We start from the raw sequence: 22,538 nt of genomic DNA, 5'->3' as shown, positions 1-22,538 counted from the left end.
AAAATTGGGTGGGAAAGCTCATTTTAACATCAAGCTTGCAGTGTGGGAATATCAGCATTAAAAAAATACAACATGTGAGAAAACTCAGCCCCATTTCTGACTGACTAGAGTTGGGATGTGGTTAGCAATGCATGCTTACAAGCACACCCTTCCTTAAAGCTCTGAATCAAGCAAGTGGAAGAGCAAGGAGTGTGTGCTAGATTTTGAAATGAGCTTGTACAGCAGGTTCGGTGCATGCTTATCATGCCTTGTTACACACACTGCCTCATGTCCTACAATTTATGTGCTAAGTATTTCTAATACAGCAACCACATTGATTTCAAGGGCAGTTTGCAAAATGGTGTGACTCTGCAGCTGACAGGGAAGGTAAAACCTGAATGCCCTCTCCCAGACAGAGAAGGGCTGCAGTATGGCTGAGGAGTTGAAATCAGTCCAAAAGCTGCTGACAAAATGTGCACTTGAAGAAGAGAGGCTCTTTACAAAGTGCCTTATGAAAACAAACACGTACCTGACATGTAGCTGCATCTTGACATAAGATGCCAAAAGAAAAAGCCTTTCACAGCAAAGTGCTTATTATTTTCACTTTCAAATGACCAAGTGCTTGGGATAGGTGTCAAAAGAAGTCCATGAAGGAGTGAGTCTCTGTGCAGCCATTAACCTTCAAGGGCTTGGGAATCAGGACGCAAAGTCCCCTGATGTGGATTTTTACCTCTTGCTTACACATGCTGATCCACCTCTGGGTGTGGGAAATTCAGATGTGGCTCTACTTACCAAACCACAGCAGGCCAAGGCCACAACACCAACTTGCAATTATCCATGCTGTGTGATGGGCAGCATTCTCCCCAGATTGGCACACATCAGCAAGCATTCTCCTTAATTGCCTTGGAGAGACCAGGAGTGTTTCCACCAGACTCAAAGCAGAGGCCATTCTGTGTGAGCTGTAAATTAAACCACATGGACAAAAGATGTTCCACTTCATCTCAGGACCAGGAAATGACTCCTGATTTGTTTTATTCACCTGTGTAAAGGTAGCCTCTGCTGATAAATTAAGGATGAGCCAGTGAGAGGCCAGATAGATGGATCAGGAAGAGAAAGACTCAGAGGGCTTGAAGGCTACGAGGGAGCTCAGAGGAGCAAAGTGGGATTCATCTCACCTTAGTGTAAGAACTGAAAAACTGATATTTGCATCTCTCCACAGGCAAGTGGAGAGAAATAGCCAAGTGAAAACAGAATCAGGGCAATGCCAGACCAAACTGGGAAGTAACTTTAGCTGTAGCTCTGCCACCCTATGGCTACAGATGATTTACCTCAATCTTGATGCTATTTTATGCAGTCTTTTCTAAATTTTCCACCTGCATTCCTATGTATGGTCTGTAGCAAGGAACTCCAGCAAAAGGCCATTTGCAAGTCAGTTTAGGTTAACACCACTGTCACTGATTTTCATTTTCACATGTGACTGGTAAGAAAGAGTTAGTTGTAGATTACCTTGCTCCCTGCTTTAATGCAAAGAATTCTTCTTAACACTCTTTTAAACCTCAGGATAAAAACCTTTTCTCATCCTGAAACATTCACTCTCCTCTCATCTTCTACCAGGGTGACCTTAACCTCCACCACTTGGAATTGTGACTATGCCTTGCCTTTTCTGTTCTTTCTCATACTGTCCTTTCTACTTCACTGCCTGAGTTACATGACTTGAAAAATAGTAGCCAGCCATCACTGTCACCTGGTCTTGGCACTTTCTAAGTACAAAGGAAATTAAATATTGAGCAATAATAAGTGAAAATGATCCATGGATCAGTATGGCAGATCATGAGAATACTGGGGGGCCTTGAATTACAAGAGCTTTTTCTTTAAACCATTCTAATTTCACAAGACCATCTATGTACTCTGTACCCAAGGGCACTACCAGGCCTGCAGCATTTAACACAGCACCAAGTCTTCTCCACAGTCTATTAACTTGGATGATCTCTGACTGGTTCAAGCCACAGCTTGAACAGACCCTGTTGCAGACCCTGTACAACTCTGCTGCTGATGATTGCCATTCCGGTAAAAAGAAGAAAGCAGCATGGGCCTGCTCCTCCATTTACTTAATGTATCCTCACTAGCATTGCCCTGTAATTTATCTGTTACCAATCAATACTTAATATAATTTTAGCAAATGGTGCTGGAGAAAGCCCAAAAGCTAAAGCAGATCTTCATGTAAACCAGGCAGCAGAAATAAATGGAGAGAAAGCTCATGTGGAAAGCAAAGTAGAGATGGTACTTTCTGTGTCTGCAGATTTGTCCTGTGACAGAGCGTGGACAAACCTCTAGGAGTGAAAGACAATGGGGCAGTTTTCCATCTTAGGACAGGAAAAAAAAGAACAAGAAGTCAACTAAAGACTAACTATTAGCTGATTAAGTGGCAGGCAATTAGTAGAATTTTCTTTCCTTCAGTACATGAGACAAGGCCAGGGCACTGTGTCATGCAGTTGGGAAAGGCTGGAGAGTTGGGGTAGGTTGCAAGGAGGAGAGCAATGTTGCTGGATCAGGGAAGGCTGACCCAGGGTGCAGCTGGAGCACAGGCTCAGACCAGGATGGGTGTTGTGTGCTGAGCCACTAGGGTGTGATGGCCCCACAATCTGTCTAGGGCCAGGTGGGGCTGAGAAGAAGCCAAGCATGTGTGTCTTGAGTTTGAGACTGCAGAATTTTGCCTAGTTAGGTTATCCACGACATTCTTCAATATTTCCCCTAAAACTTGGAAGCTATTGGTTTCCCTGCATTGAGGATGCTTTTGAAGGAGACTGGCTTTGTTACTTGGCAGCAGAGACTGCTTTTCAATCAGCATCAGACTAAGAACACAGGAATCTGTCACAGTGGCCGCTGTTGGGAGCAAACTGTCCTGTGCACTTACCTCCTTTTGATTCAAAACCTCTTTGGTGGGCAGTTTAGCTGCAGGCAATAACAGGGGGAAAAGAGCCAAGAAAGTACATGGCTAACTGCTCCTTTGTCTCTATGAACTCCAGCATGTGGCAGCTGGATTGCACTTCCAGGTAGCAATGGGATGAAGTCTGGGAGACTGGAAAGTCCTACTAGGCTCAAAAAATTTGGGCCCACAGCTCAAGGTCTGTTGTCACTGAGCTTTTCTCTCATATAATTCTAGAAAGAGCCTCTGGTAAAGGCAGTGTTCATCTCATCATCAATTCAATTTTTGCCATAGCCTGCTAGGCTCTTAATTTCTTGTGTTAAAACAACAAATGAGATGACCCAACTGCAATCTCTAATAGGTATCATGGGTCAGTAATCATTCATTTATTATAGTGCCTCTCACCCGAAGGACAGAGATGAAAATTTGTCCTCCTAATGGCAAGAGCTGTAAATTAGTTTTATTTCACTGTTAAATCTAGCTGCCTGAAAATTAGGATGACCAGCTCTTAGCTGGGAAGAAAATGTGTCAGCTCAAGGGATTTTCTGCATTAGGCAAATAGGCAGCTCATAATCACCCATTAAACAGTCACAGTGGCTGTGTTCTGACACCCTTGCTACTCAGAGTCTGAGTGACTGCTGATACACTGAACATGGTGAAACTTTGCAAGCCTGGTGCCCACTTCTGGGCCAGTGACCCCAGCTCCACTTCTAGCTTAGCAAGAGAAGTAAACACCTCCTCCAGGTGCTCCTAGTAATTTCATCTTTCAGGAAGATAGACATGATCAAGATAGGGATGATGAATTTCTCTGTGAAGGTACATCTTATCTCTGTTATTAAGGGAGCTTCAGATGAGTAGGTCAGATTTGAACATGCTGATCTTTTAGACATATACATTTAGATGAGACAAATCCAGCCCAAAATTTAGCCATTTGTTTGTCACAGGTGTTTCCTCAGCTGAATATTGTTATCTTTACCCTTGGAGTACTTGCAAACCCTGTGGGTCTAAAAGATGTTATTCTGAATTAGCATGGACTCTCTGTGGAGTTGGAATTTAAAGGGTAAGCCATCACTGCATACTTATAGGGTGCAAAAGAGGGAAATGAAGGGGTTTAAAAACAGATGGAAGCTCTGTTGGCAGGGGCATGAAGGTGCCTAACATCCTTCACCGAGCAAGTAGCTGCTGGTGAAATTGTAGAAACACTTGAGTGGCTCCTCCTGGGAGTGTGGGTGTCCCTCTAGTCGTCACTTCACACATTATTCATGCTTTTGGCAAGACAGACTGCACAAAACACCACACAGCCATTCCTGCTTGTTAAGCCTGATCCCAGAGGGCTGCCCAGAGCTCTCCCAGCTCAGTCTGGAGCCAGCAGGGGATATATTGCTCACCCTGACTGATGCAGTTCCTGCAGCAAAGCCATGCTGTTCTCTGGAGGGTCACATCCCAACAGGCTGCAGTGATGGCAGCAGACATCTCAGTGGCCTGAGGCCACCCTCAGAGGGCAGAGAGGCTGTTGTTTACACTGTAAGAGGTGGGGAGCAGATGTTCCCTCTGTCCCATCCTGAGAATCCCTGCTTCCTCTGTGCAGCCCTTTGGGAAGAAGGAGAGAAGTTTATCCCAGGAAAGAAAGGCAGAAACACCTTCAATGTGATGAAATGAGTGGTCTGTCATCTTGCTCAATAATGTGTCACACAGAAAGCTCTCTAAAAAGCTCTCTATAGAAAGCTGAAAATAAATTTTAAAAATCTACCCCACTGTCAAATCCTCAAAACCCATAAGTGTATCAGAATAGTTGTAAAATTATTACCTTTTATGATGTGCAAGTTATAGAATATTGTACAGCCAGAAAAGTTTGTAAGAACATGTATTAAGCTGCCAGCATGGGGAGGACCTGGCTGAAGTTAAAACATAAAACCTTGCATAAGACAAGTGAGGGTGTGACAGCAGACATTAAAGAGTGAGAATGGCTTTGAATAAGAAATGTGGTCCTCTGCCTCCTTTTCCTGGTGCTCCACTTGCACCTATTTCCTATAGGAAATTTCCTACTTCCACTGAAATAGGACATTTTAGAATGGACAAGCAGACAGACCAGATCTGATTGAAAGATCCTGTGGTGTTGCAGCCAGAGCTGCACAGTCTATGCTAATGGATTTCTGACTTTAAAAATAACTAGACTCTAGGGACTGCAGCTCTGCTGGGTAATGGGTCTCCAACATCTGATTGTGTCTGTTTTCCCCATGAACAACCTCGTCATTCCCTGGTGATAACCATGCAGTCAGCCTCACCTCCATGCCTGGTAAAATCATGGAGCAGATCCTCCTGGAAGATGTCAAAACCTGTGGAAGACAGGAATGTGATTAGAGACTGCCTACATGGCTTCACCAAAGACAAATCACGCTTGACTATTTTGGCAGCTTTCTTCACTGGAGTGGCTGCATCAGCAGACAAGGGAAGAGCTACAACTGCCATCTACTTCAGCTTCTCTAAGGGTTTTGATACAATCCCCTAAAATATCCTTACCTCTAAGCTGGAGAGAGGTATGGGTTTGATGAATAAGGAATTGACTGGATGGCAGTATTCAAAGAGTAACAGCCAATGGCTCAATATCCAAGTGGAAACCAGTAATGACTGGTGTGTCCCATAAGGGTCCCATACTGGGAGCATTACTATTTAACGTCTTCACCAGTGACACAGGCAGTGGGATCAGTGCACCCTCAGCAAGTTTGCAGATGACATCAAGCTGAGTGCTGCAGTTGATTCATTTGAGGGAAGGGATGTTATCCAAAGGGACTTTGACAGGCTTGAGGAGCAGGGCCCTGTGAATCTCATGAAGTTCAAATGCAAAGCCCTGCAGCTGGGTCAGGTCAATGCCAGGTATCAGTCCAGGCTGAGTGATGGATGGGTTTGGTGCAGTCCTGTGGAAAAGGACTCAGAAAAGGACCTGTCCACATAAAATCAGACATGACTCCACAATATGCACTTGCAGCCTGGAAAGCCAACCATATCCTGGTCTGTATAAATATAAACATGACCAGCAGGTCAGAAGAGGTGATTCTGCCTGTCTACTCCACTCCTGTGAGACCCTACCTGGAATACTGCATCCAGCTCCAGGGATTCCCACCACAAGAAGGATGTGAACCTGTTGGAGCAGATCCAAAGAAGGGCCATGAAGGTGATCAGAGGCTGGAACAATTCTCCTACGAAGACAGGCTGAAAGAGATGGGGTTGGACAAGAGAATGCTCCAAGGACATCAGATTGCAGCTCTTCAGTTTATAAAGGGGACTCATAAAAAAGATAGAGAAACATTTTTTACCAGGGCCTGTAGTAACAGGACAAGAAGTAACAGCTTTTAAACTGAAGGATGGCAAATTAGAATAGACATAATGAATAAAATCTTTACTGTGAGGATAGTGAGACAAGGGAACAGGTTGCCCAGAGAAGCTGTGGATGCCCCATCCCTGGAATTATTGATGGCCAGTTTGGATGGGACTTTGGGAGACCTGATCTAGTGCTAGATGTCACTGTCCATGGCAGGGCATTGGGACTAGATAATCTTCAAGGTTCCTTCTACCCCAACCCTTCTGTGACTCGATGGTGCTACACTCCCTCTTGCTGTTGGCACATGAGGTCAGAAGGCAGGTGCCAGCAGGCTAGGGAATGCCAGGGGATTCTCTTCCAAAACAGCAGAGCTGCAGGAGGCACAGCACAGAGACTGGCTGACTCAGCCTCTCCTGGATAGGATGGAGAGTGGCTTTCTGTAAGCAGGAATGTTAACTTAGAAGATTGCTGTGGACTTTGGTTTTCATTTTTTTTGTTAGGTTTTTTTTAACAAAACCTTTTAAATTTTCAGTCTATTAATAGCAATGGAACATTGTCTTCTCAGGCTAAACTGAACCTCCCTTTCTGTTCTTTCTTTCTACCTGCATCCTCCCCACATGAAGAAAACTTCTAGAAGAACTATTCTTCGAGAATTTGAGGGGGAGGATGAAGAAGGAACAGGCTATGATTTGCACAAAATTAAAAGAATATTTGAGACACAAGACAAATGTTCCCAGAGAGATACCCCTTTCCTTATGTCATGGTTTGACACTGGCACAATGCCAGTGCCCCCATGAAAATACCTTCTCCCTGGTTTCTGCTGTGAGATGTGACCAGGAATAAGCAAAGCAGGCTCCTACTTAGGGAAAAAAGAAAACAAAACTTTATTAACTACACTACAACTACAAAGAAAAAGGAACACACATACACAGGGAAAATGAAAACTTCACAAATACATTTCCTCCTCCCCCCACCAAATTTCCAACTCAATACATTTGTTCCTCAAATCACCAACTCTCAGTCCTGCACCACCCTTCAAACAATCAATCCTCAGTTCATCAAGAGGAGAGGAGTCCTTCTTGTGCCATGGGCTTCCCCTGGAAACACAGCTGAAGCCTCGTGTGTTTCCGTGTCACTCGTGGCACCGCCCGGAGTACATCTGCCGTCGTGACTTCTTCCTTTTCATGTCCAGTGCTCTCACCACTGAACACGGACCAGAACTGCTTCTAGGGTTGTCTTTTAAGGATGCTCTGTCCCGATCCAAAAAAGGCACAGTCTCTCCTTTGGGACACCTGTCCCCACAATCTCTCCTTTGGGACACCTGTCCCCCCCATATTTTTTCACCCCCTGGGGCCGAGGGGCATCAACACTGAACCCTCTTGGCTCTGAGGCCATTGCCTCCCCCTAGAATGCAGTCTCTGTATCACAAGGAACATGGGTCTGTCCATGGCTATACAAAAAGAGTCCAGCAAAAGCTACTCCATCATCTCTTCCCACTAAGATTCTTCTCTATTCTTCTACTATCTCTCGCTTGCCCAGACCTCTCTCACACTGGCCCATTTTCTTCCTCATCTTCCACTCTATCTTCTAGGAAAGGTCAATGTTCTGTAAAGTTCTCATTTTCCAAAAAGGGGTTAAAAGCTCCTACAAGTGGCCGGCTGAACCCCCCCCTCTTCTCCGTCCCAGCCGTGCTGCCGGCACAGGCCCATGTTTATCAAGCTTCAAGGTCACAGTCTCAGGCAGCGGCTCTTTCTCTCTCTCTCTCTCTGTCTCTCAGGGGGGGCACCCGATGGCTCCCGGTGTCTCTCTCTCTCTTTCTCTCTTCCACCCTTCCACCCCGGGGCTCAGGCCTACCTCTCTCGGCCACATGGCTTTTCCCCTCCCCCTGCCCAGCCAGCAGCTGGGCCGGGGCAGAGACCCGAACTCTTTCCCGCCGGAAACCCAAAAGGACCCTCCCAGGGGAGAGCTCTGCTTTTAACCCCGTGTTCTCAGAGGCGTGTCCATGTCTCAATGGCCAGGTTAAATGCCAATATTAAAGTCTGAATATCCATTGGCCAAAAACACAGCATCCCAAAAAACACATTTCCTGTCAAACCACCACACCTTACAGCAAAGAATATGTCAATGAAGCATTTGCATACATTACACCAACTAAATTAATTTACCCAGACTTGCCATTTGCTTTTCATGCCCAAAGTTAGCAGCTCACAAGGATTTTCTGGGTTGTTCTGTGGGTTTTTTTCCCCTTTCTTAAGCCTGACTACACAAACTCAAGTCACACTTTCATCTGACAGTGGAATGAGGAAGAATTTTGGGTTGCCTTATAACAGGGAGACTTTTCTTTCAGTGCCACACTTACATTGCAAGGTACCCAGAGCAAGGGAAAGCTGAAAGTACTTGTGGAGAATGGGCAGAGATGTGCAGGGAAACAGAGAGTTACTCTGAGCTAGAAACAATTTATTTTCCCCTCTTCTATAACCTGAGCACGACCCCCACCACACCAGGCCATTTTGGGTGGGTTTGGGGTGCCCATTGCTTGCTGGTACCTGCAATGCCTCAGCTAGAAGGAGACAGACATGACTTTAAGACACTTTCATTTCCTCACAAACAGCTCTCAGGAGAAAGTCTTAACTAAAAGTATCAATTGTTTTATGGCTCATACATTGCTCAGTGACTGCTACAGAGGTGTAGGCACAGGCAGAGCCTATGAGACAGGACAGGGAGACAGGGTTGGCAGCACTGAGAGCCTGTATTCCCTCCTCACTACACCTACCTGGTCCCAGCCTACTGTCTGCACTCCACTGTGACCAGTCTGGCACAGGATTAGCAGCAAATTGCCCTGTGACAGTTGTCAGAGCAATGTGACATAGACCACAGAGCAAATCCTTGGCCAGGAGGGGTGCATAGATGGGATTGGAGACACTGGCCCCACCAAGAAAGGCTGTGGGCTTGTTCAACAACCACTACCCCATCCCTTCTCTCCTTCCAGCAGACCAGTAATGTTTGTGCCATCTTTTGGCACTCCTGAGGTGCATCTCTGAAAGAGAAGTTAATGGATTTACATGTCATATAATTGTGATAGCTGGAGATTGTCTGATGGAAGGGGAGAAATTCAATTGTTTCAGGGCGGATTTGGTCTAATTATCTCAGATGACACCAGCAAATCTGCTTCTCTTGGAGACACGCTGTTACTGTAGTAACTTGTAATGAATATCAGATGATGAGTAATTTAGAGGCAGTCTGAACTGCTAAGTTTATGAGCACAGTGGGCAATCATTTCTTCTTTCTTTCTTTTTTTTTAAATTCTTTTCCATATTAATTTCTTTTTCAGTGTGAATGTAAACCACAAAATCAACAGGTCAGATATCGGGCTCTTGTGAACTCTGCCTTCCCTATCAGTCAGAGCAGATGCAGCTTGGAAGCGCTTTATCACTTTGCTTTTAATTAAAGCCTATAATGGTTTTGCATTTTGTGAACAGGCTTTATCCAAAATACAAAGTGGATAAAGGATGAAGCAAATCTTCTGATAACTCTGCATTTTTGATTATCTCTATTGTACATATGCAGGCTGCTCGTTCCCTCACCCAGAGCCAGGATCAGCAGTGTCTCATGAGCAGCTGCTGATAAACAATGGATGCACCCTGCCCTTGTGGAGAAAGAGCTGATAGGGTGTGCCTTGTCTTCTGATACTTGCCTTGGGTGGCCAAAGGGGATGGCATTAGGAGGCATCACACTTGCTTAAATCAAGGCATAAAATCTTCTAGTCCAAAGAGAAGCTGGTAAATGTCTGCACACTCCAGAGCATCAACAGTTGCAATGCAGCATCAGATACACTTTGCCACGGTTTGCTGTCACTGCACTGTGCCCAGCCCTAAAATGCAGCAGAGGGAATACAAGTTGCAAATCAGGTCCCAAGGGCATGTCCCACCCTCCAGCCAGCTTTTTATTTTGAGTAGAAAATAACTGCCAGATGTTCCACAGGAACTGCCCACGCACACGGTTTTGCTTGTCTAATCAGTCTATTTTATTTCTCAAAGAGAGCATGGAAAGTGATCCCAGGTGAGATCCATCAAACACAGTAGCTAAATCAGGATCGTTTTCCTGGCTGTCCATGACCCTGCTGCAGCTTTGGCTGAGGGTCAGCAGGGTGGTACATCTCCCCTCAGCTTGAAGCACAGGAAGTTTTGGTGCACATCTGGGCTTGGAAGGGTTCATCAAACTTAGGTTTGAAGTAGGAGAGCTGGAGAGCATGACCCTGCTCCATCCTACCACTGTCCACATGGGTCTCTCTCAGAAAGCATCTATGGACTGACATGTTTTAGTGTGGATTCCATTTATATTTCATCATAATTACATTGTTTTCAATATATTGAAGAAGGTTGAGTTTGTTGAAGTTTTTTGCTGGCACTTCAAGAGCGCGTGACAGTTAATGCTGAAAAAAAAGATTTTTTTAAAAGAAAGCAAGGGGATTTAATTTGAGAATAACATCTTTCTTTTCACCTGGGATACATTTAAAATAAAGAATCATAGATTTGCTAGATCTACCACAAAACCAATTGTTTTTTTCTGAAATACTTCTATATATATTTGAATTCATCTCATATTTGGGGTTGTCTGATAGAGAGAAGTGCGTGGTACACCATGGACATGTACTAAAGCTGCATTTTCTCTGCATAGACAGAGGCGTGTAATTAGCATGAGGACAGCCATTAACACATCCCGTATGCTGTGTCACCAAGTCATGCCTGATTATGTTGCAAAGTGAGATTAGTAAAATGAGCTTGAAGTTGTCCTCTCACTGCCATTTGGTAGTAGGGAAAACAAATCCTTCCACTTCCACTGCCAAAGCTGCAACCAATATTCAGTACTTAAGAAATTCAACTGATGCATTCATAATGAACAGGATTTTGTGTAATTAAAATTTTAAATAAATCCCCAACATGATCTCTGGCTTGGATTTCTTAATTTCAAATATGAAAGTACAGCTTTTGACAAAATAGGTTGAGGGGGTTGGGGGTTTTTTCTTCTCTTTTCTTTCATCTGAAAGACTTAAAAAATCTCATCAGCATATTAAAAAAGAGCAGAAGATAAATTAAATGAAGACCAGGATTAAAAGACTCACTTCTTTCTTTATGTCACCTTTATAGTTCTTTTGAGCTTCTGTCCCTGTGAGGTGGGTGTAAGTAACGTGGAGGTGGATGTTAGTGGGTGGCAAAGCTTTTATGAGGCAGAAAGAAACTGAGGATTAGAAAATTACTGGAGGCAGTTTCCATACAGATGAGAAGAAGCAGTCAATCCCTGAGAAGCCAAGAAATAGGAGGAAGACAGTAAGAAAACTGAATAAGTGGCACATTTCACTGGCAAAGAAAATGCCAATTTGTTTCAGCAGAAACCCTAAAAGTTGCCGTGGTTGCTGAAAGTTGCTGAAGACCCTAGGAGCTGCTCTCTCAAAGCAATCTCACAGCTGCAGGGCCAGGTCCCTCTTTGTCTGCAGAAATCTTTAGGTCAATGTCAAAAATCCCCTGAGTTTTCCCCGCTCATTTTCAGTTGCTTACACACCTACAGGGTGACTGCATCTCCTGTTGTTCCTTGTCACAGGCAGGTTGGTGGGTGTAACAGGGGGTGTGAGCACAGCCCCTCTCAATTCCTGGCTCCCACCAAAGGTTGCAGCTGCCATGAACATGTACAGCTCTTACCAACTCTCCTGTAATCCAGCCAGGAAAGCTGTAGGTGAACAGGAATGGGTTTGGGTACATGGAAGGAGAGGTTTCCTCTTGGGAGGAGGATTAGTTTGCAATGTCTCAGGGTGTGCTAAGGTTGGCCTGGGGTAGAGAGGGAGCACTGTCTTCTGCTTTGGGCTGGGTGGCATGTGTGGTGGCTTTGGTTTCACCTTTGCAGTTTTCTGTGTGGCCCTGCTCAGAAGCCCCACCAGGGTGGCCTTCAGACCACACCACTGACTGCCCCAAGCAAAGAGACCAGAGAATGGGTGAATTGATGAGTGTTTGCAAAGTGTGTGTAACCACTGGAGAAAATGCAGTTGCATGGGTGTGAAGTATCTGGAAAAAGATGGAAAAAGATGATTATTTGCAGCACCTGCTTTCCTGTCAGAAACACTTACTTACTGGGCAGTGAACCAGTCCCTGTCCTCCCTCCTTGGGATGTTCTCAGCATGCACTGGCACTGTTCACAGGGATGTGAAAGGCTGATTTTTGCACATTATGTGCATTACAGAAAGTAAAAGTATGAATGAGGCATCCAGTTTCCAGTATAACACTGAAGAACACTGGAAAGTGCTGAAAGGTGACACAACCTTTACTCTGAAGACCTAAGCAGTGTTTATTCTTCTACAATGTGTTGATGCTACTTGCCCTCCTTATACTCTAGGTCAGCAGTGTCCAGGCCCTCTCCCATGGGACAGGAGCACTGCTTTCAACTCTCCCTCACCCTGTGGGATTTATCTTGAGCCAATTAACCATCTTGAAGTCAGAACTTCAATGGCAAGACATTTAGCTGCTCAGGGCAGCAGCTGCACTTGCTCTCCCTGCTGAAGCTGTGCCAATGTGCAGCAGAGAAACACAGCTTGAGGCATGGTGGTGTATCCAGTGCCTGCACTAACCAGGGCCATGAACTCAGCCAGCAGAGGTGCAGTGTGGGTTGCTGCCTCTGTTTCCACTATTTTCACCATAGCTGGTCTAAAGACTTCACTAGTTCAAGCACAAAAGGTCCCTCAGAGCATGAGGAGCAATAGCAAAGCCCTTTCTCCTGGGTGGGTGCCTCAGGTTTGCAGCTGCAGACTCAGAGATGTGTTCGTGTATTCTTTACCTCTTGGAGGTCTTTAACTCTTGCATCTACCCTTCATCCTTCCCCTGAATTTTCTATCAAGTGATTGGAGCTGTAATGATAGTAGGGAGCCATAGATTTACACCCTCATGTGAGCAGGCATCCATTTCTCTCTCCATGGGCTGCGTTGTCTCCAGCACAGCAGGAGAAGCCCATTGTGATACACATCTTTCCTGACTAAAATTGAATTGTCCTTCTGTTTCTTGTCTAGAAACCAGTTAAACCTCTGTGGGTGTGTGCTGAGGATGGGTTTGGTCCTGTCTGCATGTAGAGAGGGTGTCCAGGGGGATGTTCTTTCAGCACCACTTAGAGTGAATTTCACTCTAAGTGAATTCAAGTGAATTTCACTCCAGGACTCTTCATGGGCTGTGAAAAGAGCTGACAGTCTTCAGAGTTAGGGACTAACCCCTCAAATATCAAAGGCAGAACAAATGTGTCACATCTAAAGCAATTTGTTGCATTTTTAGCAGAAACCCTGTGTCGTAGTCCAAATCTAGTCATGGTTTGATTGGGGGATTTTTTCCATAAGAAAAGCACCATGTGCTTATAAATTGGCCTTTGCCAAGTTACTTGGTCTTGAAAAGAACTGCTCTGTAATAAGCTGCATCATTAAAAAGAAATTTTTCTGTGAGCAGCAGAGCCTGGTTTCCTGTGGTTTGGTGCCTCATGGTGGGATTATGTTGCATCTAATGAGGAGCACTCTGGCTGAAGCCTTTTCTCCTGTTCATAAAGACACTGTCTCATGTGAGTTCTCTGGTGTCTATAATCCATTTGGGATCAAACTGCCATTGTTTAGGCTCTCTCCTGTCTGTCAATGTAATTCTGCCCACGTGGCCAACTGTTCCTCCCTGGAGACATGAAAGGGTCATGCTGCTGTACCCTGATGCCTCTTCTCTCAGAAATGGTTGAAAATTAAAGCATTTGAGAATTCCATCCCGTAGTTCAATTTGACTGAAATTGGCCAACAGGCTAAAAGATAACTGAGACTAATACTGGACTGACACAACAATATCATAAATCTAATTTTATTAGGTAATTGGGCAATAAATGGTAGAAAGTAAATACTGGAGCAGATTAAACATGGAAAAACTGTTCATAAATATTTATTCAAGCATTTAAATACACTCAAGGTGACCATTTTTTCCCTGTTTTGCATTTCAATTCACAGCCATATGAATGACCAGCAAGAGCACAAACACCCCAATAGTTATACTCACACCTCAAAAGTAAATGTAAAATAATATTTTTTTCTCAAACTTTTTTTAAAAAGTGACAGAGAATTATTAAACATTTCTTTCTAGATACTACAAATTTAAAATTTTGAAACAGGAAGGTCAAACAATTCAGAAGCCAGATTTTGAAAATGGTTCTTGCCAAGCCAAAGAATAAAAATAGATCAATGGTTTGTACTGAGTTTCAAGAATTTTTAATAAACCTGAAATGAACAAAGTTAGACCAGATATCCTTTGTTGAAGTGGTTTATAGAAATATTTCAGAAATGTGAGTTGTGAAAAGGAATTCATAGTTATGTGCACACACAGAAATCCTCAAGTTTAGGAAAAAAGAAAGATATATTATATAAGTTGCTCATTGTAATTTATTTTTCCAGTTCCCAAGCCATAGAGACATGTTTGTCATAAAAAGATTTTTGAAGACATTTGTATTTTCTTACCTTGGGTGCAGTTTAGGTGGATGAGCTACCATTGTTCTCCGTGTTTCTCAAATTAGGAGAATGCATTTCTAAATTCAATTTCATCCTCAGTGGAAATGGTTTCTCTCACTCTGGTAATCTTTGGTGAAGAATTATACATAGTCTATAAAGCTTCAAATTTCAAAACCTAATTTTAAATGTTAGTCAAGAGGTTAATTTAAGATTCATCTTCCAAAAAGGGAGTTAAATAAAACTGATAGAAGGCTGGAACTTGTCGAGTGGTTGAGAGGTTTATCAGCATGTGAGTATGAGTTCATTAGTTTTAATTAGTATAATCACTAATTTTGCATTAACAATTTGGTGAGAGAAAGTAATTGCACACACCCACTGTATTAGATTGGGAGATTAGAATTCATTTTATGAGGCAATCAGCATTTCAGGAATTTTTTTTAAAAGGCTTTTATGATCTGCCATTGCAGTAGCCTCCTTCACCAAAGAGTTTAAATTAACCATAACTTTCATCCTAATGGGATGCGAAAATTAATGTAGAATTAAGTGTGAACCAGTAATCCCACTGCGATAAGCAGGCAGCTAAAGCCACAAACCTTGATTAGTTTATAATGACCTGTTTTATTTCCCAGACAATGATAGTCATTTATCTGTCCTCAATTCATTATCTTCTCAAAAAGTTTATATTCTTGAATTTTATACAGCAAAACAAATAAAATATGAGGAAGGGAAAAGTAGAACAGTACTATTGAAGTAATAATTGTCAAAAGAAAAAACTGCCAGTTTCAATAGTAAGGCTTAATTTGTCAATTATTCTTCATATCAAATGCCAGAGGAAGAAGAAACAGCTCCCTTTGACACCCAGTGCCTTGGGAAGAGCCATGAATTTCACAGCAACAGTAATCACAGCCCTGCTCTATCCATCATAACCTTTGGCAGCTACTGACACAATGAGAACAGATGGAATTGTCATCCTGGTTGGCAAGGAAGCCCTGGTCGTCTGAGATTTAGGACAGTTTACCCAAGAGATTGCCTTCCAAAACATCCTGTAAAGAAATGTGCAAGTTCTGCTGGGGAAAACTACTTACAGCAAGGCTGTAATGAAAGCTTTCATGGTATCCATAACAAGACAAGAGAACACCCCCCTTGCAGCAAATCTACCACCCATTATGTGGGATTATGCTTGCCCCTGGATAAAACAAATCTCTGCTCAAAAATCCCAAATCTGCTACAAGTTGGATGGGGCATGGAGGAGAACAACTGTTAAATGTTAGAACTATAATGTAGTTCATTCAATTTTGGGTACATATATTAAAATAAAGGGATGTGGGACACTATTTAGGGAATTACATTAATCTTCCTAGAACATATGTTAAAGTAAAATGTATGTATACATGTACATACTGCTATAAGAGACATTAATGGATGTAAGAGATGTACCTTTATAAGAGGAGTTCAGAGAGACAAAAAAGTTTAAACAGCTGAAATTTAGGCACAGCTAGAGAGACTGCATCTCAGTCTCTCTGGAATCAGCTGGTGTCACCTTTAGAAACTGAACTACTCCAGCTAAGCTCTGAATCCTGCACTCTAAGGGCTGCCTCACTCTACAGGCTGCAGAGGCAGTCCCAGGTAACCAGGTTTCTGTCTTGGGTGGGTGAAGTAAATACTCAAAATTGGGTAAGATGAATCATGACCAGCATGCCTGTGCCTTAGGGTTTGTCTATACACACAGTTATTGTGGAGAGACATTACTCTTCCTGAATAGCATTACATGTGAATACACTTTTGGCTGAGTAAGACTTATTTCTTTTCAACAACATCCTCTTGAGAGAGTCAGAATAGTTTGCTTTTTAGTCCTCACGTGGAATTTTTCTGCTGCCTTTTTAGCAAGCTGCCCTACCTTAATCCAAATTTACTTTAGTATAAAAATGCCCTAAATCTGCCATCCCATCACCTTTGAGAGCAATTTAAGATTTATGGTAGTAAGAGCATCAATTAGGCACAAATACATTGACCAAAAAAATAGTGACAGTATCATATACAATAAAAACTGACATTTATTTCACAAATTATGGGTGTAATAAAGCCTATTGTTTCAGGAAAAATGCCTGTATTTGCCCGTATGTTTCATTAAAGAATAATAATGCCATACATATTTCATTCCCTTGTTCTGAGCAGCAAAACTCTTAACTATATAAAATGCCCCATGCTGTCCTTGCTTTGTTGGGTTGTTTTTTTCTTTTTAATCAGATTTTTCCCCCTGAACTAATGAAATTGCTCCTTAAACACATACATCATTTTCATTTGAAGTGACTTATCATGGCTCAAAGAGTTTGCCTGTTCTCCTGGAGAACAAGGCAGCAGCCATCTCCTTGTGCTGTGCAGATCCAGGTCAGACTGCCTCTGATCCCCGGTGTGCTGAGTTCTCTGCACCCCCACTGGTGCTGCCTTAGGTGGAGTATGGGTGACTGGTGTCTGTGGGGTCTGCACCTTGCACATCTGCACTGCTTTCTGGTCCGCTTGCTCTCACATTTAATTTCTTTCTTCCCGTAGTATGCACCGACCCGCTGTGCAGCTGCGCAGGCATCCACAGACCAAGGCATCCTTCCTCCCTGCCATCACCATGAAGTGGTGCACGACCCCCAGCTGGTCCCCTGCACGTGCCCTCTCTTCTCCTGCCCATGGGAAGGGCATCTGGAGGTGGTGGTGTCCCACCTGAGGCAGACCCACCGTATCAACATCCTTCAGGGCGCGGAGATTGTCTTCCTGGCCACGGACATGCACCTGCCTGCGCCCACGGACTGGATCATCATGCACTCTTGCCTTGGCCACCAGTTTCTGCTGGTCCTCAGGAAGCAGGAGAAGTATGAGGGCCACCCCCAGTTCTTTGCCACGATGATGCTGATTGGCACGCCCACCCAGGCCAACAACTTCACCTACCGGCTGGAGCTCAACAGGAACCAGAGGCGCCTCAAGTGGGAGGCGACGCCCAGGTCGATCCTGGAGTGCGTTGACTCTGTCATTTCGGACGGGGATTGCCTTGTGCTGAACACTTCCCTGGCTCAACTCTTTTCCGACAACGGAAGCCTAGCGATAGGAATCGCCATAACCACCAGCAAAGTTCACAGCTCCGAAGCTGAAATGTGATGGGGAGGAGGAAGAAGAGGAGGAACCACAGCAACAATAATGGTGCTCTAGCTGCCTTCTGAGAGCCAGAACTCGCGGACTTTTTATGGGGGGTCTTGGGTCTTTTATGGTATTTAGTACTTGTCCACAGTGGGCATTATGTAAACATCCCGTGGTTACGGTCCCTGTGTCATGTATTTACCATTTTGCTAATACAGTTTTATGAGAAATTTTAAAGAGGCTAATCAATTTATTGTCGCCCTCCAGCAGCACTGGGAACAACACTTGTTAATGAAAAGTGCACCCAGGGAGACTGGCAGAAACCTTTGGTCCAACCATGCTCTGCAAACATGTTTCCTTCATTGCCTGCCTAATGGACCAGAGGCCCCCGTACCTGATGAAAGGTCAAGTGTTCCACTACAGGACAAGAGCACCCAGGTTTCCATATTAGCAACAGTGATTTACCTCCTGTATTTTGGGCACAGCCAAGCCCTGTGGGAGCTGGCAGTTTCAGAGCTCCCTTCAGCTTCTGAGGAAACAACCTTCTCACCCAAATAGTGAAAACTTAGAAGAAAAAGTCACCCCCTCTGCTGAGCAGAGGCCTTGGAAGCCTTATCCTGCTTTAAACTGGGAATGGCAGCTAGTGGTTGGTCACTGTGAGCATGGTTAAATCTTAGTCATAAACAGCAGGGAGAGGTTGCTAGATGGTCTGGCCATAGGATGGATATAACCATACCCAGCCATTGGGGCATTCATCTTTTTAGCTGCTGTTTCCTTAAGCATTCAAAAAGAGATTTTCAGAAAATAAAGCATAAGAAGGGTCTTAAGCTGGGCACTGATCTTGCTACTGAATTCTGTGCCAGTTAGACCCTCAGTTTGTGCTGCTAAATATTGATGCACAGCAATATAGATAGGACAGCTATTTGCAAATTGGCTTTGAGATTTGACAGGCATTCCTTTGAAAAAAAAACTCAACTTTTTTTGCCTTGCATACATTTTGTGGGGTGGTAGTGAGGGTCGACTGTCACTTTCTTCTCCTGAGGGTATTTCACAAACAATGATGGTCACAAAAAGACACAGGCTTCTCTAAGAGCTGCTCCCTTGGATGGTTCCTTGGGGGAGAGTTGGAGGCAGGTGGTGGTCATCTCCTGTCACTCATTCCCATCTGCAGTCAGGCCTGTTTCCTCCACAGCCAACAGCAGCAGTGAAATCCCACTGCAGTAGGTGACGCGTTGAAGGAGGGGGCTCAACAGATAGTGTGACACATGAGAAGCATGGGAAAGTGTGTTTTCCTGTTTTCCCTTCTGCCTGTGTGTGGCTGTGGTCTGGCTGCTCCTGAATGCTTTTTCAAGAAACATCTGGTGGGTTGGGTCAGTTAGTAGCTAGAGACTGAGACTCATAGTTTGAGCCCCTTGGAAAACCAAGGAAAGGGGGGAAACAATCTAAGAACAGTCCTTCAGTGTTTCAAAATGCATCTCACTCTAGCTCTGGGTAGGCAAAAACACTGATGCTGATCTCTCCCACCCGTTGCTCTCCTGAGGATACTATAAATGATGCATGAAGTAAAATGAATTGTAGTCTTCCTGAGATGAATGCCATGCAGGTAAATGACTTCTGAGGCATAGATGCACCTCGCCCTGCCTGGATTTTCACAGCAGGTCAGAGAAGGGTGAGGGTCTCTTCAACAGGCTGCTCAAGCTGAGGTTTGAGGAAGTCTCAGTCCCTGTAAGAAGGCACTGGAGCATAGCTTCCCAGCTCTCCCATCTCTGAATTTAGGGGGCCAAGGGTGGCACACTGATTTGCAGAGCCTCACTGGAACAGGCGGGCTTCAGAGCGGCTGGCTTTTTCCCTGTGGTGTTAAATATTCAGGACCAGCAAATGCTGCCCTTTCCCTAAGTGATAGCAATAAATAAATCATTGGTGTTTTTGTGGACTGAAACTGGCTTCTCCAGCTCCTCTAACAATTGTTCTGTTGGTGAATTAAAACAAAGCAAAGGCAATAAAACCTCAATAAAACCAGTTCCTCTAGTTTAAACTTCCTGAGCTCTTTGTACTGTGGGGTAGAGACCAAATGTAATGACGCTTTTGTTGCCTGACCACAAGTTCTAGGGTGAGAGATATTATTTAGTTATTCATTTTTTTAGTCTATTTACTTCTTGTTAGTTGGCACATTTTTTTCTTGAAATATCGACTGAAATGTAGGCATTCTGGGGCATGCTCCTTGCCAAAGGACCAGTGTATTTCTGGCAGGATGAGTGTAACAGTATCAGCTCTCTGGAATGGGTATCTCCATCCCTTGCCAGCACCCTAGTTTTGAAGGAGGGACAGTGGAAATGTGACCTTCCCAACATAACCTTCCACACATCCCATGTGTTCTTCTCCCAGAGCTTTCTAGTGACCACACCAACAGTTCAACTTTTCCATTTTGTTTTCAGTCTTTTCCCTTCATCTGATAGCTGCCTTTCTCAGCACATTTTCAAGCCCTCAAACTGTGGTTTCACCCTGTGACTTGCAGAGCCCATGGCACTTCTTGCCTTCTCACATTTGTACCTGTTGGATGCCATTGTTTAAATTGTTCTCACTACTTTCTGAAACCAACCAAGTAACATCCTTTATCAATTTTCTCCACATCTGCAAAGACTCAGCTCTGGCAGGGATTTCAGAAATTCAGATACATTGGAGTACTGATGAAAATCTTGAAAATCTGTCCAGTGTGACTCCCAGTAAAGAAAAGGAAGACGTATTTTGGGGAGAAATGAGATATGGTTGCCTAAATCCAGCTTTCATAAGTGTCTCAACATGAAGTGCAAATGTTTTAAGGTATATTTAAGGACTTTCTACCATAGAAGATATTCTAATTCTGTCATAATTCAAAGCCTATGAGCAACCTTATACTGCCATAAAGGAAAGGTGAAGCAAATATTCCGCATGGTAGGACATAAATCCTAAAATACTGGCAAGTAGGAGCAACAATGAAATTCAATTTGCAAGCATTCTTTTAGTGCTCATGGTATAACATTTTTTATAGCTCTGCTTATGGTTGAAAGGCAGCTGAATCTTGGCTTCCTAAATTTGATCTGAAATCAGGCCTTCTAAAACTAATTCTGAACTCGAATATTTTACATCTTTACAATGTATTAAATCTGAATTCCTGCCTTCCTGTGAAGAACACAGACTTACATCTCTTGGAAGTAAGGAAGTACCCTTCATGTGGTGCAGGAGAAAATGAGGTCTTTCAAAATTGCTATGCAGCTGTTGCAAAATTCTATTTTCCCAACTACCTGGGAATCGTGTTCCCTCTTTGTTTTGTTGGTGTTTCAGTTGTCTTTTGGTTTTCTACGTAGACAAAATATTGGCTTTGGGTTTGTGGTTTTATTTTTAGGATTTTTATATATCTCTGTTCACAGATGGATTTTCTTGTGCTTAGTTTAGTAAATTGCAACAATAATTTCATCAGGCTGAGACAGATGGATTGCTACCAGACCCACTAGAAAACCTACTTTGGTTCATCAGCACTATCCATCAGACACCATGTGAATGTAAATGTCAGATCTGCAGTAAAACAGCATTAGTGCTTTCAGCTCAATCCCATTATGAATTAAGCTCACATCATATATCCATGACTCCTTATAAATCAGCTGAAGCATCCTGAGTCTCATCATCTTGAAGATGACAAAGGATCTTGCTGTGCCAATGCTGGCTGTAGGGCTTGTTGAGAAGTAGGGCAGTAGTCCTCTTCCCACTGGACTTGATATCACACCCTCTGTTTCATACCATCCTTATGAATACAGGCCAATAAACTACTGAAGGAACAAGAGGTGGTAAATTCTGGACAAGTTAGGGTTATAGCAAAATTACTCACAATAAATTGCTGGATGCTACTGCATGGCTCTCTCTTTTTTGCATCAGAGGAACTAAATCCAATTGACAGTACTGTAGTACAGGTGATTTATCTGTTTTTCTAGCCCAACACACACCTGACAAACACTTTAATTGGAGAAGAGTCTATGAGAACAGACACAGATGAGCTTCTTCTGCAATTGAATCAGAAACAGCTTCTCACATGGAAGAGCTGCAGATTTTGAACTGTTCAGACACAAGCATAAGTTTTTATTTTATTTTTTTTTGAGTTCAATAAACTCTGCCTGCTCACACCATCAGAGTGAAGGGCGGAAACAAAGATTGCCATGTGTCATCACCAGAACTCTTCACACACAAATATTATTCACCTTCTGCAGAGATGAGCCTGCAGAAACAGAGAGGGTTTCATTTCACAGCAGGGCAGCACAGGACACCACATGCAAGCTCCAGAGCCTTGCACATAGAGCAGAGGGCAGAGCTCATCCTCCAGACAGAAGCTACTCAACAGGAGCCCCTCGGAGTGTGGTCACAGCGGGGCTGCCAGGAAAGCAAACAGCAGGAGTTAAGGGTCTGTGTAGAGAGATTTCTCTTCTTATCAGCACCTTCCACCTGGCTACAGAGTCTCTCCTCTTCTGGGAACCTTGTCTCTGGAGCAGTGCAGGTGATCAGATCACTTGGGTCTGCATGTGAGTGGTCCTGCACAAGGATGCTGCATCGTGAGTGCGAACATCCAGCCCCAGTCCTGCCTGGCTCCTTTGGGATTGGTGGGCACCCAGCTACCTGCAGCTGCTAGTGGTTCCTCCAGGTCCTGACACATGACAGTTCTG

The 22,538-nt window shown here is 43.8% G+C and overlaps 1 protein-coding gene across 1 annotated transcript in view; it reads left to right on the top strand.

Moving 5' to 3' along the window:
• The window catches only part of SIAH3 (siah E3 ubiquitin protein ligase family member 3), a 44,664-nt gene extending 24,889 nt beyond the window's left edge, over nucleotides 1–19,775 (top strand). Inside the window, exon 2 of the mRNA XM_054628161.2 lies at nucleotides 17,278–19,775. Within this exon, the coding sequence (XP_054484136.1) occupies nucleotides 17,278–17,871 (594 nt within the window). The 3' untranslated portion in view covers nucleotides 17,872–19,775. The remainder of the gene's footprint in view (nucleotides 1–17,277) is intronic.
• Nucleotides 19,776–22,538: the final 2,763 nt, after the last annotated feature.

The sequence above is a fragment of the Agelaius phoeniceus genome, chromosome 2, assembly GCF_051311805.1.
Source record: "Agelaius phoeniceus isolate bAgePho1 chromosome 2, bAgePho1.hap1, whole genome shotgun sequence".
Classification (NCBI taxonomy): Eukaryota; Metazoa; Chordata; class Aves; order Passeriformes; family Icteridae; genus Agelaius; species Agelaius phoeniceus.
The sequence above is the reverse complement of the archived record's forward strand: the minus strand, read 5'-3'. Positions and strand labels throughout refer to the sequence as shown.